Source organism: Onychostruthus taczanowskii, unplaced genomic scaffold (assembly GCF_017590055.1).
Source record: "Onychostruthus taczanowskii isolate IOZ18803 unplaced genomic scaffold, ASM1759005v1 scaffold53, whole genome shotgun sequence".
Taxonomy (NCBI): domain Eukaryota; kingdom Metazoa; phylum Chordata; class Aves; order Passeriformes; family Passeridae; genus Onychostruthus; species Onychostruthus taczanowskii.
Window position 1 is genome coordinate 4932892 of NW_024502902.1, and position 17949 is coordinate 4950840.

General features: G+C 38.7%; 1 protein-coding gene across 4 annotated transcripts in view; it reads left to right on the forward strand.

Annotated features, from left to right (window-relative positions):
* Positions 1 to 17949, forward strand: part of LARGE1 (LARGE xylosyl- and glucuronyltransferase 1) — a 272087-nt gene that overhangs the window by 138725 nt on the left and 115413 nt on the right. For all 4 annotated transcript variants that reach the window (XM_041416690.1, XM_041416691.1, XM_041416689.1 and 1 more), the window contains 2 exons: positions 1136 to 1218; positions 10635 to 10758. In XM_041416690.1, coding sequence (XP_041272624.1) covers positions 1136 to 1218; positions 10635 to 10758 — 207 coding nt within the window. The remainder of the gene's footprint in view (positions 1 to 1135; positions 1219 to 10634; positions 10759 to 17949) is intronic.

Consider the following 17949-nt stretch of genomic DNA (forward strand, 5'->3'; position numbering starts at 1 on the left):
GCCAGACTTTGGGAATCTGTGACTATGTGAGGAGACAGAATTCCTCATTTGTTCTCAGCATAGTGGGCATTCTGTGGAAAATGAGAGCTGTGTGTGTGAGAAACCAGCTAACCAAGCTTCAAATGGAAGCCAAATGAGGCTTCCCTGCAATTTCACAGCTGTGTCCCCAATGGCAGCTTTGTGCTGACAGCATGGTGAACTCTGCTTCATTTCTGTGACCACTAAGAAACAGAAGATCACAGAACCTGGAGTCAAAACTTGCTAGGATTAATTTTTTTTTGTCCCTAGGGAGCAGAAATGGCTACTTTTTAAAAGCAGAGCAGAGTAACGTGATAGCATTTTTTACGTTAGTACTTACTGCCTAAATAATGACTCGTAGCGCCTTTTCAATTTTCCCTTTCCTCCTGAAGAGATGAGGAAACCTCTGCCTCATGTTAAAAGGGAGGTAAAAAGGCACAGAATAAGTGATAATTTACCAGTGTCATGAGGTGGAGAGAATGTGTTTGTGGGGGGTTGTGTTTAACTTCACATTAACGCTGCCAGAGCAGCCCATGCTGGTAGTCACGGGCAGGGAGGTGGCCTCTTGCCATCACCTCCTGTGTCCCATTGCATCACTGGGATGCATCCAGCCCTGGCAAACCAATAGTCACAGTCATGCTCATCCATGAGAGCTTGCTCACCCTCTCCATAGGGGCTGTGCATAAGACAGAAGTAATACAGAATTTCTGATATCATATCTGCTTCTAATTATCAAATGTAATTTTAAACTTCAGTTCAGAAGATTAAAAATGTCTGCATGTTTGCACACTCAGGATTTTGTGTGCTGCTTACTTGAGGAGGGTGTGTGTGCATACATGCATATGTATGTCTTGGCTAATAAATGCAATTCTGTTGAAGCTTCTGATATAATGTAGGGATAGTAATGACTTTGGAATGATGATGGTGCTATAACTCAATTAAGATGTTTTTAGCAAACTGCCTCAAGTGGGTTGCAAACAGCTGCAAAACACCCACTCAAATCCCTAACAATTGCAGCACTAAACAACAGCAGTGTCATGCGTGTGCTCTCCTTAGCGAGTGATGAGCACAGGAGCAGCCTTTAATTTTTGTTCTTTTTGTTCCTTTTCTCCCACAGACTATCCACGTTGCCATTGTCTGTGCAGGGTACAATGCCAGTCGGGATGTTGTCACACTCGTCAAGTCTGTCTTGTTTCACAGGTAAAGGTAGCTTTCTTTTCCTGTATGTTGTATATCTGATTATGACTAAGTGAGCTTTTTCTAGGTTTACTATCTTCAAAAGGTCAGACTCCCTTCCCTGATTCCTTTCTCTTTTTAAGGAATGAGGAATAAGGAATCATTTAATTCATGACCATCTCAAATAGATTTCACCTGTGTGAAGATTTCTACAGCAAATAAGAGGGATCAGAGATCCACCTGCTACCCCTGTTGCATTGTGGGAATAGGGACAGTATTTATCTTTACTGTAAAGCATCTGCATGCTCCTGAATGCTGTAAAATAATGATAATGGTAATAACAGTGTTGTATTCATTTAGCCTATGTCTGGTATGAGTTTATGGCATAGGTGTAGATAATAAATTCACATTGGTTGCTTGACTATCCCAGCTTCCAATTTTGACATTTGTTTTTGAAGTAAACCTACTCTCACAGTCAGTATATACACTATTTCATTAAATTCAGGTGGTTTGTTCTGACTTTGGAATGTCTGTTTACAGCCCCTCAGAAGTTTTTGCAACTTGGTTTTAGCACAGTTAGCTCCCAAAGTTGAGAGGCATAAATGTACAATGAAAAGAAAATAACCAATTCCCTTAATAGAGAGCAGTTCCAGAAAAAGCAAATTCATATTAAACTATGTATGGGTGTACATGTGTATCCATTGTCCAGTTTAGAAATGTCTCTCGGAGATGCTTTCCAATTATGTTGCTGAAAGTGGATTAAAATCAGGGAAGTGATCAGACTGTTCGACTCAAACAGGAGAAATAGACTAGTAAAATATGCTTACAGTACAAACAGCTTATTAAGGAGGTAGTTTCAATATGCTGCTTTTTTTGAAGAACAATTTTGTGGAAGGGTGAATGACTTTTGTCCACGTCATGTGGTAATATCTTCGTGCAGCAAGCATGAGTGGGACATCCCAGTGCCACACTTTGCTCCTTATGTTTCCCTCCAGTCTCCTGCTGGAAGCCATAGTAGTCACTCCGTGACAATGGTTTTATTACACCATTTTATCATTTTTTGTAAGCTTCCTAAAAGAATATAAATGCTCACCTTGTCCACTATGAAAAAGTACTCCATAAGTACTGTTTAATCAAAATAGGAGAGCAGTTTCCATTATCAACACACAGTCTTTTGAGAAGTAGCACATTTGTGTTAGATGAGGGGTAGGACCAGAAGAACAATACTAGGAGAAACATAAAAAAACCCGAAAAATCAGTAAATATCCATGTCTTCTCTGTGGAGGATTTTACTGAACGTTAAAATTCTGGTAAATGGTAAAACTATAGCTGTTTCCAATTAGAAGTTTAAATTAATCAGTGTAAACTGGGTTTATATTGCAAGCATGTGGGGAGGTTTTATAATTTTTAAATTGTTGTTTCTAGGGATTTAATGGAAAATCATATTTTTCTGGTGACACAAGTTATCCTAGTGGTTAGATTCTCCCTGTTTTTCTATCCTAGTACTTCCATCCAATTTGAGAAGACTTTAATCTCTCTGTTTCCAAATGTTCAGTAAATAATAGGAATCTCACAGCTCAAAAGTTTAAACAACCTTTCTCTGTGATCTTTAAAGGAAATGCCCCTGTTTTACTTAAGGCACACTTCTGAGCAATCAGCAAATTTATAAAGAATAATGCCACATAATTAAATTGTTGAATAATAATAATAAATTAAAATATTAAACAAAAAAAGGTAATTAATATTAGTATTTCTGAGTCTGATGGATTCTGCCTCTGTCAAGAACATATTGTTATTTGGCCTGCACTGCTGCTCATCTCAAAGGATTTGTTGAGCTCAGCAGAGGTGGTCAAGATCAAGTCCAGTATAGCTAATGAAACCTGAGTACATTCCAGATAACCTATCTCCCTTGTTTGCTCAGAACATACTTAAAGACAAATCTAAGTCCATTCCTGCCAAGAACTAGCATTTCTCACTTTATATTAAATTGTTTGCTAGAAAGAGAAGGGTATTCTCAGAAAAGAGACAGAGCTTCTTACAGACATTTCTTTCTTATCTTCTAGAAAACACAGGCTTCTTAAGCATCAGTTGATGCTGTGGCTCCATGGCTATGCTTCAGTAGCACTCCTTTATCTTCGTAATGGCAGTTGTGTAGAACAGTGCAGAATAGGCAAAAAGAAACAAGCTGAATATTGATTTAGAGCTAAGTTTCCTTGCACTGGTTTCCATGTGCAAACAATGTTATTTTGGAGACCACTGTGCACTTCAGAAATGGTGATGGTTGGAAAGGCTTCTTTTAGTTGCTATGATCTATTTAATTATAGGAATGAAGGTTGGAGACAGGTCATGATAGTGCATTTAGGAGGATTGAGTTAGGAGAGTTGGTTGGTTCAAATAGTCAATGCTTCAAGTTTACCTCTGACTTGAGGGTCCTCAGTGAAAACAGGCATGGAGATGTCTCTTCTTCTAACCCTAAATATGCACCAGAGAGTGCATCTTAGCTGGTATTGTCCAAGAAGCCATTGTTTGAAAGGTCTGTATGCTTCCAATGGAGAAGTTTGCTTAACAAGAAGTTTGCTATCCTAATCTCTAAGATAAGGCTACTGTCCTTCATTTGCAGTATCACCACATTCAATCTCAAATATATATATATATAAGTTTTGTAAGAACAGAAAAAATATGCTGCCAAACTTATTGTCATAGAGATTTTGTTTTTCCTTCAACACACCCTGAATTCAATCTACTGATTAAACAACTGACCCTTCAAAGCAACCAGGCTTAATGTCCTCACCTGTCCTCCTGCACCTCAGTTGATATTTGTTGTAAGACACTGATTTCAGTGAATCTATCTGGAATTTGTGAAGACGTTATGTCCTTCTTTTGGCATTTCTGTACAGGTTAGTAATTAAGGCATGTTTTAGCATGCCTTTTGATACAAAACTATATAGCTAAATTGCCTACTTCCATAGGAAATCCCTACTTCTCTAATAGAAAAGCTCTGAGAAAAGGAGGCCATGTCAGTCTAATCCCATGGAGCATTAACATATTTGTTACACCCCCAACTTTAGCTAGAGTGCTGGATAGAGACACAAAACAGCAGGAGTGCTGGGTCATTAAGGATAAAGGCTACAGGATTTTCTATAGATGGAGTGTGCTGTCTCTTCTCTCTTGCATGAATGTACAGCAAATCCTGCATATTGATCATTTCAGCTCTCCACAGGCCTAAAGCACCAAGATTTGAGTCATACCATATATATTATGAGACTTGGGCAAGCTGCTTTTTCAGACCATTTGAGAAACCATATCTATCTTCAGGTTCCAGAGAGAGGGAAAAGGAGAGGAAAGGGGTAGTGTGATTGATTCCACATAACACCATAGTTCAGAAATGTGTTTCATTCCCAGTGATAAAGGAGCTTGATTCCAGTTTTGTCTTCCAAAAACGTATGCTCCAGCCACAAAATCCAGCAGCTTTTAACACCCAGTTTGACATAACTGACAGTCTGTTCTCAGGAGGAGACTCAGCAGAGCTGGAATAGTGCAGGGTTTGCAGTCTGATAAATATGCATGGGCAGCGCTGCACAGAGGGAGGCTTGTAGAATGAGTACGCAGTCCTACTCTGCAACTTCCCTGCTTTCCTTTCTTGCACATCCAGTTCCCAATTATGACAGAATTTTATAAAGCCATTGCAGGGCTAAAAAAAATTATCTCTGAGTTTAACACAAGCCAATCTCATATCACCATGTCCTAAGAGCAGCCTCACTTTAATTGTTCCAAACCAAAAGACTAAACACTAAAAATTTATTATATTGGGTCAAATAGGCAGAATGAAGTGCAAATACTTTTGGAAACAGTGATTATAGTGGTAAGCTAAAAAGCACCTGCATTTCTTTTTCAAAATTGAAGCAGTTTCCTGTGGCTGATAAAGTTCCTTGAATCTTTTACAACTATTGGTCCAAGTTACGTTGGTGATTTTTCAATGTTTTACTCCATTTCTGAAAACTGCAACCCTTAGAGTGCTACAGAGACAGCCCACAATCCTAGTTACATATTAAAAAGATAATTTCTCTCTCTGTTCAGGTAAGTCTTAACTTGAGTAAGAGCTAAAATGGTTTTTAATGTGCCCTTTTTCGAAGTCATGCCTAACGCTGTGTTTCATTTGGAAATAAATTAAAAACTTATACAATTATAATGTGTTTCTGGCAGTTAGGTCAGCCTGACAATTTGTAAACAATTAACTTCTCTTTTGTGCCAGCAAGTACTGTGTTGTTTTTTTCTTCTTTCCCCACTATGTCAGTCCCTCTTCTCTGCGGGAGACACTGCATTTACTTCTTTAGCTGTACTCTCCATCTATGCTACAGCAATAGTGGCATAGGAATATGGGAGCTTTGCAAGGAATGTAAACAAAACCAGACAACCAGACAAATGCTTTTTAATAGGAAGTTGTCTCTTTGCTTTAAGAAGGCTGCTTGTAACCTTAAAGTTAAATGTATGTCTGAGCATTTTTAAGAACAGGATATGAAGCTGTGTTACAGAATGCTGTATGAATAATGAAATCTTTTTTTTTTTTAACAAGTAGAATAAGGGAAAGCAAATTAAAATCTAAATTAAATTAAAAGGATGACATGTAATTTCCAAGTAAAAGTCACAAGTCAACACTGGCTGGTAATTAAAGCTTATATAATCTAATGGCTATATTCCATTGAGACCACTTTGCCTTAATGGAGTTAATTTGAGAATTCAAAACCTCTGACAGTGTTTCCAACTTTTCTGATGTGTCAGTCTATTTTGTAGGAGGTTATTCTGGCAAAAAGCATAAAGCGTGACCTGATTTCTCTGATGCATATAAATGCATCAATAATACACACTTTTTTGTTTTTTCTAGCTGTACTAACAATAGAGGCATAATGGAGAAAGTAATGTTTAAAAAAATTCTGCCCATGATTTAGTACTTCCCAAAGAAATTCTGTAAGTAAACACAAAACAAGAAGATCCATGAGTGATGCAACAAGTGTGTGTTTAAACTCTTTCCAATAGTTTGGGGAGTATTTTCACCAATACTGGGTGTGAAGTGGTATAAAAACATCTTGAAGATTTTTACATTAAAATGTTTCCTCATATGAGAGAGGGATTGTCACATGGGCATTAGGAGAAAAAGTTTTCCAAACTGCCTGTATAATTTCTGTTTGAATTTCTTGTAACCATTTGTTACATTTGTTGTGATATAAAAGGTACTACCTTGTTGTGCTTCCCTTAATAAAGTATAGGTTTTGAAAATAAACCCCATGGGCTACTGACCTTTTTATATTCTTAGAAAAAAAATTCCTCTGTTGCAGGGAGAGAGCTGTGTAACCAAGCAGACAAGGAGTTGCCTTTTGAATTACTAACAATTGGCCTATGGAATAGTGCAGAAGGGAAGAGCCTTGGTTCACTACTCCCTTTTTCAATTGTAGATTTCTGTATTTAACTCTATGACAGTGGCTATTTGAAAAGAAAGGGCCATAAATGCTTGAGCAAGCAGATCATAAATCTGATGAAGAATAAGAAGTTTTGAAATGCAAGAATAAGACATCATGATAAGAAGAAATGTAGAGAAATGGGTAGCTTGGAATAGACTTCTAAATTCATGGCCTGACTTTTAAAAAATTGACTTCTTTTCATTTTCATAGCTTTATAGGACCTCAGCAATTTTGAAAATGAGGGCATTCATTCAAACTCCTATATTTAGGTCTAAGAGCCTATATTTAAGCATCCATGCTTGAAAATCTTGGCTAGAATCTCCCTTTGTTCACTTTTGAGGAAAGTAATTTAGGAAAATAAATGTGTGCTCATTACATATGGTTTACTTTGTCAGATAGTGTTCTGATTTTAAGATAAGTGGAAATAAGTTAATATAGGAAGACTTGCCGTTTTCTGAACAGAGTACTTAGAACCTTAAGTTTCTACTTGATGGGAAATAGCCATATTTTGGAACTACATTTGACCATGTTAAGACATTAATGCATCAGCACTTTCCATGTAGCAGAAACTGTGAAAAGTTATAGTTGGTAGAAATTCAAATATTCAGTATCATTGAAGTAAATAAGATTAAGTGTTTCTGAACCTCGTGAGAAATTCTATGGCTGTTTCAATACCTGCTTCTGCAGTAAGGAATCTGGAAGACTTGGGGCTCAGAGTTCTGAAACCTGGGATGCTAGAAACATTTATTCCCAAACAGATTAATTCACATGAATACTGGGAATTTTCCAAAATCTATTAGTTTTGTGGGAGAAGTTTATCAGTTGCCATATATTGACACATGTTATTCCATAGTTGAATATACTGTTCCCGTTACAGTATAGTGATTTCTATCAGTACAAGATACAACCAGCCTTTGTGTGTGTTTTTTAGTTCTCTTGATGTGCCCAGTGGACAACGAGCAAAATGTTCAAGTTTAATGAAATTCAACTTTCGGTGGAATCCTTCACAATATCCTGATTGCCATCCCCAGTTCTTGGAGCCAGTGATTCACTCATGGTGTCAGATAGTCATGACATCCCTTTCATGTATCTCTTGAGAAAGATTTCTCATCTTGCAGAATCTCTTCTGTATCTTCTATAATGAATCTTAGTTGATCTTCAAGCTTCTGAAAACTTGTTTCTTAAACACTTTGAAGCAATCCGTATCTTTAAGGCTTCGCATATTGCAGACAGCAGAAGAGGTGAAAGATGTCATCTGTGTGTATGCTAGTCTAGTTACCTTCAGAAGGTCTTCCAGCTTTGAGGCAGTGCACTGTTGGCTTCCAGCCCCATGCTAAACCTCAGATTTCACAGAACTGAAATCTCTGGAGTAAAATTATCTGTGGCTGATGCACATTTAGTTGTAGATGTCATCAGGTCACTATACTGTTTTGGGGATATATTTTTGTAAGTGATAATCTTTTGCTTTGCCACTGACACACACTTTCCTTCCAGCTGAATCTTTACCATGAGGCTAACAACTTGAAAGAGATTTCTGTGTGGGAGTGCATCTATCCTTTTTTCTTTCTCCCAGTAGGAGTTGAACTAAAGTGAATGTCAACCACTTGTTCCCATGTAAGTTTCATACACTCTGGGTCATTCATATAAGTATAAACTGCTACTGAACATTGAGTGTCTTTGTATCAGATTATTTCTGTTCAACCAGTGTGTTTCATCTTGAAATATTTTATATAAATTACATTTAACTAAATGATCATTTGAAAGAAAGATGGAGCTTTTTTTTTTCAACTGATTTTTTACTCTTATTCTACTTTAGAATATAAGATAAATAATCCCAGAATAAGATAAGGGAAGGAAATTACTGAAGAACAGCAGCTGGGAAATAGTCCTACCAGAATCCAGACTCAGCCCCTCCTTAGCAGAGGGAGCTATGTGGGATGTGTATGTTGATATTGAACATTTATTTGTCTTGAGATACTGCTTTGCCTGTACCCAAAGCCATCAGTGTTGTACTTTGTTTCTCTTGGCCTTGTCTCTACTAATGAGATGTATTTCCTGATCACTGCTATTTCCTGATTTTTTTCTTGGCAAGGTGCCTGGTTACTGCGGAATCTGCATGAGCCAGGATGTCCTCTTCTACTCTCCTGCTGGGCTGGTGAAGCAAATGTAATTGCTGTGATCCCTTTAGCTTGGTAATGGGACACTCAGCAGCTGGCAGCTTGTGCCTTTCCTTCTCTCCTCCTCCCCCCAGGACAAGCTAGAGATTGAAAGACCCTTGTCTTTTGAAAAGTGTGTTGTGCTTCAGTGTTTTGGATATCGTTTAAGGATCGTTTAAGGATCAGCTGTGAGTTTGTTCTGCCATCATGATTCTCTCATATATAAGGCTTATACCCAGCCCTTTTCTACTTTTCCTGCAAGCATATAATGTGATCCACAGTGTCCTTGAAGCCAATACAGCAGCTTCACTGGCAGCCCCAAGCGCTGGGTTGGGTCTGCAAAATCCAGTCATACATTGCTTCTCACAAAAATCTCCTCTTTCTGGTGAGGGGTCTGATAAAATACTATGAACAATTATACATATTTTTACGTTTTCCTGTGGACTTTGTTCAGTGGGAGGCAGTATTATTCATCAAAGCAAGAAGAGCATTAAAAGGAAGGCACACATTTTTCATTAATGGAGAAAAAATAACCTTCATTTTTTGGGTTAAGCCCAAAAATGTAATGGAAGTATATTGGGCTGAACCAACATAGTTCTCCTCACTTCTCATTCACACTGAAGAATGTAGTAGCATCACTTGTCTTCTGCTTTAATCAACATCTGAAACGAAATACTTCTCTTGTTAGATGAAAAATACCAATTAACAAGTACACTCATTTAGCTTTACAAATTCCATAGAAATGATAAGCCACTATTCCACTCTAGGGATCAAAGAAAGGTTGATCCCATGCTGAAGTCTAAAGAAGCCATTTTTCTTCTTAGTAGTTTTTTCAAAAGTCTGTCCTTTTCTGCTGACAGAGAAAGTTGCTAAGTTAGGGGCAAACATGGAAGACTACAATTTGTGACTAACTTCCACTAGTCAGTAGGTTTCCTGCTACAGAAATTAAGATCAAATTTTGTTGCTTACTGTCCCCCAAAAAGGGAGGGAAGTTAAGGGAATTAAACAATATATTTATAATGTCTAAGTTCACATTAGTATAGAGAAACCTATGCACTTTGTCAGAGCTTTCCACTCTTGCTGATACTGGCTTCACCTGTCTTGTTTTGAAGCTTTTCAGTTAGCCCAAGTCCTGTAATTACAGAGGTGAACCCAGATCTTTTTGAAGTAAAATGTTTCCTTTCCTCCTGCCTTTCTTTAACCATTAGGAAAAAGGAAGTGGTGAGACTTGCAATCTCCATTTTGTTTACTATGCCAGTGAATAGCTAGAAGGCACTCACCTGAAACACCTAATTTTGGGTTCCTATGGGACAGCTGTTGGTTCCCCAAGATTGCTTTGTAGAAAACTTCTATGTAAACTCAATGGTCCCAGAATTTCACCTCATCCAAATTGTTATATTTAACCTAAGACAGTCTTCTTACCACAAAGATAAATTACCAGGTTCACCTAGAAACTGAAACAATCATTTCCAAAGCTCAAGTCTCCAAAGAGATATTAACTTGGCCTTTTTTTAAGGATCTGGTGCACGAGACAAGACTCTTAGGTGTTATAAATCATCCCATTCTGCTGAATGGATGAACATACAGATCAAAGGATCTGTATGTTCATAGCCATCCAGAAACTGATTGAGTATTGTGTTGTGGTCATGTGTATTCAAATTGTGTCTCAGCATTTTGGCCACAGAGCAGACTCCACCAGACATGCTGCATGCTCAAAACTCAACATTGTAGAAAAGCACAGATAAAGCTTTGTAAATTCTGATGTTGTCTTTAAGAACAGGAATTAGAAACCTTTGAACTAACGTGTTTCTCTCCCTTCTCATATCAGGCGAAACCCACTCCACTTCCACCTCATCGCAGATGCAATTGCCAAACAGATCCTGGCAACTCTGTTCCAGACATGGATGGTCCCTGCTGTGCGCATAGACTTCTACGATGCAGATGAGCTCAAGGTAAAGACACACAGACACAGGTGTCAGTCACACACTTCTGATTTGATGTCACCTGTTTATTCCTCATCTCCCTTGACTGGTGAATTGCAGGGGAGCTACTGCCTAAAAATATTCTCCCTGATGACGACTAATTCTAACTGACGTGATTCTAACCCCGACTACACATAACTGGATGATGCTTAGTGGCTGAAATCAGTGCACTTTCTCTGGAATGAGAGCAGCTAATGAAATATTTTGTCTAACACCTTAGAATTTTACCTGCTAGCAAGAGGATTCTGGCTGTCCATCTGTCACACTATGTTTTTTAAGGATACTTCTTCCTAGTAGAAATGGTGGAATCTTAAGTATCTTGCTCAATAAGCCCAAGTCTGTTACTGAAAACACTCAGCTGCCCTGCATTCCTCAAGCACAGGTGTGTGAAACCCTATGTACACACATTTTGACAAGGTAGCATTAGTACAATAGCTACCTTTTTTATCTGGATGCCCTTCCAAAAGGAGTGATTATGAAAAGAGTTCAATCAGTGAGGGGATGGGGGGGAAATCACTTGCTCAAAGTAATTATCTTTTCATACTTAAAAAGTTTAAATCAGAACATGGAAGCACAACATTGATTTTGAGCTGTATGTTTTTTTACAAAAAAGGAGGTAGAATGAAATATTCAGACTTAAGCATGTGAAGTTGGTGGCAGTAATTTGTATGACTTACCAGACTGTTTTGAACAGGACCCTGAAACAAGGAAGAAAACCAAAATTTAGCAATTTGCTGTACTTGTTAAGGGGGAAATTCAAAGCACACCACTTTGTGAAATATTGAATACAGAAAGCTTTAGAAAGAGATGGAAAAGGGAAAAAAGTGATTCTTGAGAAACATGCTTTGTTTCTGGTTTTATTTTTCATTGGTTCTTCTACATGAAGCCATAAGCTGATATTAACCTAATCAGCCAGAGATCTTCCTTCTGTTCTTTATAACTTCATAGCAAGGAGGAGGTTTTTTCCTATCAGTCTTGTACGTGTCTATGTTACATGTGCTTTTCTGCAAATTGTAGGGTTTTTAATTAGCCTCTCAGCTGGCAAAGACAGACTTCTTAGTGTTTTCCTTCTGGTCATTTGGGTATGGTCCAATCTAGTTAAGTAAATAATAACCAAGAGAGCTTACTTGTGATCCCCAAATTTCTGATTTATAGGCAAAACACTGAGTAGATAAGAGACTACAGAGCTAAACTGTTTTGTCCCTCCCTCTTCACTCAGCCTTAATTTTTTATATGACTGATGACCTAAATCAACACTAGACTATGTTGCATGTAACCCACAGGCTTTAGGTTGAGGACCACTTTCTAGCTGGATTCAGGTATTGATGCACAAGTAGGTCTTTCCAGGTTTGCCCCTCTTGGTCAGAGCTCATCATTCTCCATACCAAGCAATTTCCCTGATTTCAGTGGCCAGAAAAACACAGTATACAGTACTGAGCATAGGAGAATATGACAGACACTGCCATAGGAGAGCAGAGTTAGTAATGTAAACAGAGTTTTAAAAAGCCAGGAATGATGCTGGCTCATATCCAGATCATTCTGCAGGTTTTAGCAAAGACGACAGAGGAGCTGTGTACAGACAGCTGTAGGAGCTCATCTCATTTGTTTCTTATGTAGCCCCTAGAGAGGATTTAATGATTGGTTTGGGTTCATGCATTTCACCTGCACTCTTGGGAGCTGTATTATGCTGCCTGGTGTTAAGAAAACATAGAGCTGATACTGGATGTTTACTAGAAAGCCTATCTTTCTCTGAAGTGATCTATGGATTCACTGTTACAGTATGTACTGTGTTTCAGTTTAAATGACCCTCCACAGTTCTTTTTTAAACCTGCAATCAATACCAATTTCTGACTTTTAAAAGGGTTTAAACTGAGTAATGGCATGAGAACTTTCTGCTTAGCTTTCATTCACCAATGTTCAGTTGTTTTGAAACACATTTTAGCTGCTGCAGAAAACATTTCATTTCACGTTTGGTTTTTTCCCATTGGATGTGTATGAGCTTCCAGCCTCTTCCTTCTAATGCATCAGGAGCTAGCATGTGAGATTAAGCCCTTAAGTCCTGGGAAAAGTCTTGCTTCTGCTCTTGTTCCTGCTCAAACAGTGGACATGTGAGATTAAGCCCTTAAGTCCTGGGAAAAGTCTTGCTTCTGCTCTTGTTCCTGCTCAAACAGTGGAAGAGAGCACATAATATTAGATCTCTCCATAAATAGTATGGATGCTTTTTTGTTTACAAGTAACTATTTAGAATTCAGGCAACAGTTTCCAGTAGCATATTAATTTTTTAAAAGGCAGAATTTGGAGACTAAAGTGTTTGGTATTTGGCAGTGCTTCTTAACATATTCTGCAGCTCTTAAAATACATGCTGTTTAGCTTAGAGTTAGAGTAACTGGTGTCCTAAAGAAAGGCACAGAAAATTAATCTTGGCTGTGTCTGTTGTTTTCTCTCAGGTTTTAGAGGCAAACTGGACACTTCACTGCAAGAAAGGGGAGACAAGATACCACAGATTATATCAGAATTTCTAGGCCAGCAAACTAACATATCTACTTTGTGGCTGTGAATTAAGTACATCAGGTGTTCCTTTTAAAACTTAGAGAAGACTTATTTTTCCTTTTGCAAGGTGACACAGCTGTTCACATTCCTGTTGCACCACAAAGAGCCTAGGTTCATTCTCTCCCTAGAAGCAGATGCTGCCAAACTACCAGCAGCCTGCTTGGAAGAGGGATGGAGCAAAGGAAAGAACGGCCAGGGAAAGGTATCTCTTTGCTTGGGATACATGATAAGGGATGGGATAGAAGAGGAGAAGACTTAACTGTGGAGCTGAGCCAAAATAACAGCATTTCCAGGAAAAGGCTCAGACACAGTTGAGATAGAAGCTTGCTGGATGTATTTCTTTAAACTAGTTAGTTTGAAGATTTTAGCAGCTAGTTCTAGTAAGACGCTTGTAACCTTCTCCAACATAACTTGGCCTGTCTCCTCACTGCCTTGCCAATAACCTCAAGGGAGATAGATGGGTACTTAAAAGCTCTCCCTCAACTTACGAGCTGTTTGGATTTGGAACTCTCTCCCATTAACTGAACTTGCTACGTGCAGTCAGTAATCAGCAATAAGCATCCTTGAAGTGTGGGCTGCTGATAATGTTGCCAGTAATTTTTGAACTATCCCACAGCTACATACTTCATTCTTGCTCTACGCAGTGTGGCCCACACATAACTCTTCTAAATTTATGTGGTCACATATGGCTGTGACTGCAAACTGGGAAGTTACTTGGCAATGTAAATTCACTTTATATGATCACTTTAGTTGTGTTAGTCAGCTTTGGTCCTAATGCACAGATGTTTCTATTACAGCAATGCATCCCACAAAATAACTGGAAACTGAAAATGGTCTCCTTTGAGGATTAAATAAAAGAAAAAAATACTTGGGAAACATTAATCTGTTACAGCTGTGATTTGCAAATATCAGGCTGCAGGGTTTTGTGATTTTTTCAGTTCAGTCTTACATGAAGAAACTCCAGAACAATCTGCTGAAGGTGTGCAGCTTGGGCACTTGGCTTCTGTACTTCATTGTTAAACATGGAATCTTGTGTCAATTCACTCACAGGGAAACACAGGCATTAAATCCTTTGTGATCTGCACTGCCCCAGAGCAGAAGGAGCTGCCGATAAGGCAGAACTGTATGTGATGGGTGGAATACAGATGAAGTGAGTTTGTTTCCCAGATGTTGCCTGACACACTGATGACAACATCAGGTGAACTGAAGAAGGCAGACTGTGGAATGAGCAGTTGCCTGCTCTGCTGTGAATAAATGGCCTAGATACATAGTCTTTTAATCACTGATAGAGCAGAAAAGCCATCTCCTTTAAATAGTTTAGCCCACGTGTGCTGCAATTGATTTATGGACTTGAAGGGATGGTGAATAGCTTTTTGTAGTAGATGAACATTTGATCTGAAAGAGAAATATGAAAGGCTCAATTCTTTGCTATTTATATAGACAATACTCCAGCTTTTACCATTCCCAGTAAACACAAATCTGAGTACCAGTGCTGCATTAGGTGATTTCCTGTCAGAAATGTTGACATCTGCACACTCAGTCAAAATCAGTGGTCTGATCCAGCACAACCAAACTCAGGTAGTGCATGGCATAAAGATCACCTATCTTTGGGCATTCACTGCAGGATGAGATGAGATGAGTTACTTCTTAGCCACTTTCATCTGAACTTTAAAGACAGTTCACTAGGTCAGATATTGACATCATTTAGACAGACATCATAAAATACTCTGAGTTAGAAGGGACCCAATAGGATCATCGAGTCCAGCTCTTAAATGAAGGGTCCTTATAGAGAATGAACTCATGACCTTGGTGTTATTAGCACCACGCTTTAGCCAACTGAGCTAATGGGCAAGGGCTATGAGACTTAAGCAGAAAAATAAAATTTAATTTTTTAATTAGGATTGTAGTGTAGTTGGTTCTCAGGGCGGTGCCTGTGTGCACCCCTAGTGCACTTAAATTCCCACAGTGGTCCAGGAACTCCCAGGCTTGTTGTCTGCACAGAGGAGATAAAGGACTGGTTTGAGACAGCAGCCCAAGTTGAAACAAGGTGATTGATGGAACTGCTGGCACAAGAAGTATTTGACAGCTTGTTACAGGAGTGGTTCTGGTGGGAATTTCAAACAATTCTTGAGATTTCCCAGGCAGACCCTGCTGTGCCTAGACCAATTTGTATGCTTAAGCATGTCGATTAACATCCTGGGCAAAGAATCTGGCTGTCCCAGATATTCACAGACAGTTCCTGCTGCAAAGTTAATCAATTTTACAAGAGTAAGACAATCAATAGGAACAGTTCCTGCATGTGTAGAAATGATCATGTAGGACAGTCTATTGTACATACTTAAGATAGTTAGGAACTGTTTTGTACGTAGGTTAGGGTGATCTATAGACACATTATACATATCTTGCAGCGGTAAGGTAGGACCATGGGTCAGCTGGGTTACAAAAATTGTACAGACACATGTTTTGGAGAGTCTCACCCAGTCCAACTAAGATGAACCTGTAAGAACCCCTGCTATGAAGACTCTCTTTACCATCTAGACAGCAAGCAAGTGTCCTGTCTGGCGCATTGTATTGTCCATGCTAAAATTACTGTCTGCCAAAATCCCAATAATGTTAGTTATTTTAAAGAATGCTCAGTATGTGAATGTCTTTGCAGCAAATTGCACCAAAAGCAACTCAAATGCCATGAAATCTTTGCATACGCAGAAGCTCTTTCAAAGAATGATAATAGTGATAGGGCTGTATGTATTGTAATATTGCGCTATACCAATTTTGGAAGCATGATCAAGCAAATACTTCTAACAGAATGGCAGCTACCACCTTCTGAGCGTGGGAGAGAGGGATTCTGATTGGCAGTTGGGAAGATATGAGAGAGTATTTGATGAACAGATTATTAGCTTGGCTGTTTTCACATCAATTTAAGAGGGTTACAACAATAGCAGTGTTGATAAAGTCTTGAACAATAAAATTGGTCAGCATTCTCCTGCCTTCCATCATCTTCCTAGTCAAGAAGTTCCACTGGATGTTACAGCCACCTATAACAGTCTGTCTCACAGTAGTAGTGACTGACCCCTAAACTATCACGGATTGTGAGTATTTGCATTGCACTGCAGGCAGATTATATATTGTTAAGGGCAGTGCAGGGTTGTTTATCTGTTAAGTAGTTCACTGCGTGCCTCAGAGGCAAGCACACAAAGTTACAAAGCAGAAGTATGCTACTTCCCTTCATTTCTTTTCCTCTTCATATGCAAGATCTAATTGCTATTAATGCAACACAGAATGAGAAACCCAGCATCTGTTTACGTTTACATTCATTTACACAGCAGTAAGTATTATAAGTTAAAGTGTTTCTGTGGCACTGAGGTTTTGATCTAAAACTGTCACGTGTTATGGGGGGCTTGCAGTGCTCCTGCATTTCACCAGCCTTTTGTCTTTCTGTAAACTGGCCTACTGCACATGTCAGTGAGATTATAGGCAATGACTGCTATTGCTTCCTGTCTTTTCCCTCTTTATTTTTTTTAAATACACAAATCCAAGATTTTGGAAAATAAAGTCTACAATCGAAACATTTTACAGATTTGTGTAACTTTTATGGCTTATTTTTAGATTTGAATTCCTTCTTTATAATTGAGATTTTATTTGCTAATGGACATACTGAATGCTAGATGCCTGAAGTCTCAGGTGATAAAAGATGCTTGTGGTTGAGACACAATGCTACCATGTTAAGAACAGAGTCTTTTATCCATGATTTTCAGTACAGATGACTGGAAATTAACAGACCTGCTTTTGTAAGCCAAGATATTTTCCTTCAGACTGTTTGGGAGGAAATTAGTATCCACCAAGAAACAGATAGCAATTCAAACTCTCCAGCACAGTGGAACCTTTGTGAAGTCTGCCTCCTGTGTTACATTGTGCAGTGCTTCTACTGCTATTCAAGAAGAAAGCCTCATGTCTGAGTTTGTAAACCCCTTGTACTTTCCTGCTGTTGCTGGTGCTTTGAAAAAGCATCTTTGTTGGTTTTATAATTTAGTTATAATTGCTGTGGGCCTCTCTGTAGCTCCACCTTTTTCTTGATTCTAGGGAAAAGCAGTACAGCTGTTCTGTGTCCACCAGGAAGATGGGGTAGCTGCTCTATGTAACGTATGTGGAGTGAGGACTAAGGAGCCAACTCTCTTCCTCTTAAAATCACCCACATTTGTATCATAGTAGCTGACTGTGACATTTCAACAGCAAGGATTTTTGTTTGGCATTCAGCTTCTTAAACATTGCTCATTACAGCAATATGTGCTGCACCTCCGGGGAAGGCAATTTTAGCAGAGAATGAGAAAAAGATGAATAACTTCACATGAGATTTTCCAAAAATTATTCAATCTGACAGAAATTAAACAGTGTGCCCTGGAAAAGCCTAAAAAAGACACAACATCTTAGACTAACTTGGGCAGCTGTCGCTTGTTCCATGCATCCACATTACAACAGCTGCTTTCTCAGAACATTATCATCCACTTATGAGAAATGAGAGCATTTTGCTATCCTAACCTTGGATATACAGAAGTTATTTGAACATTTTGATCTGCATGAAGGGTATGGGTTGTGTATCCCCTGTACTTGCTG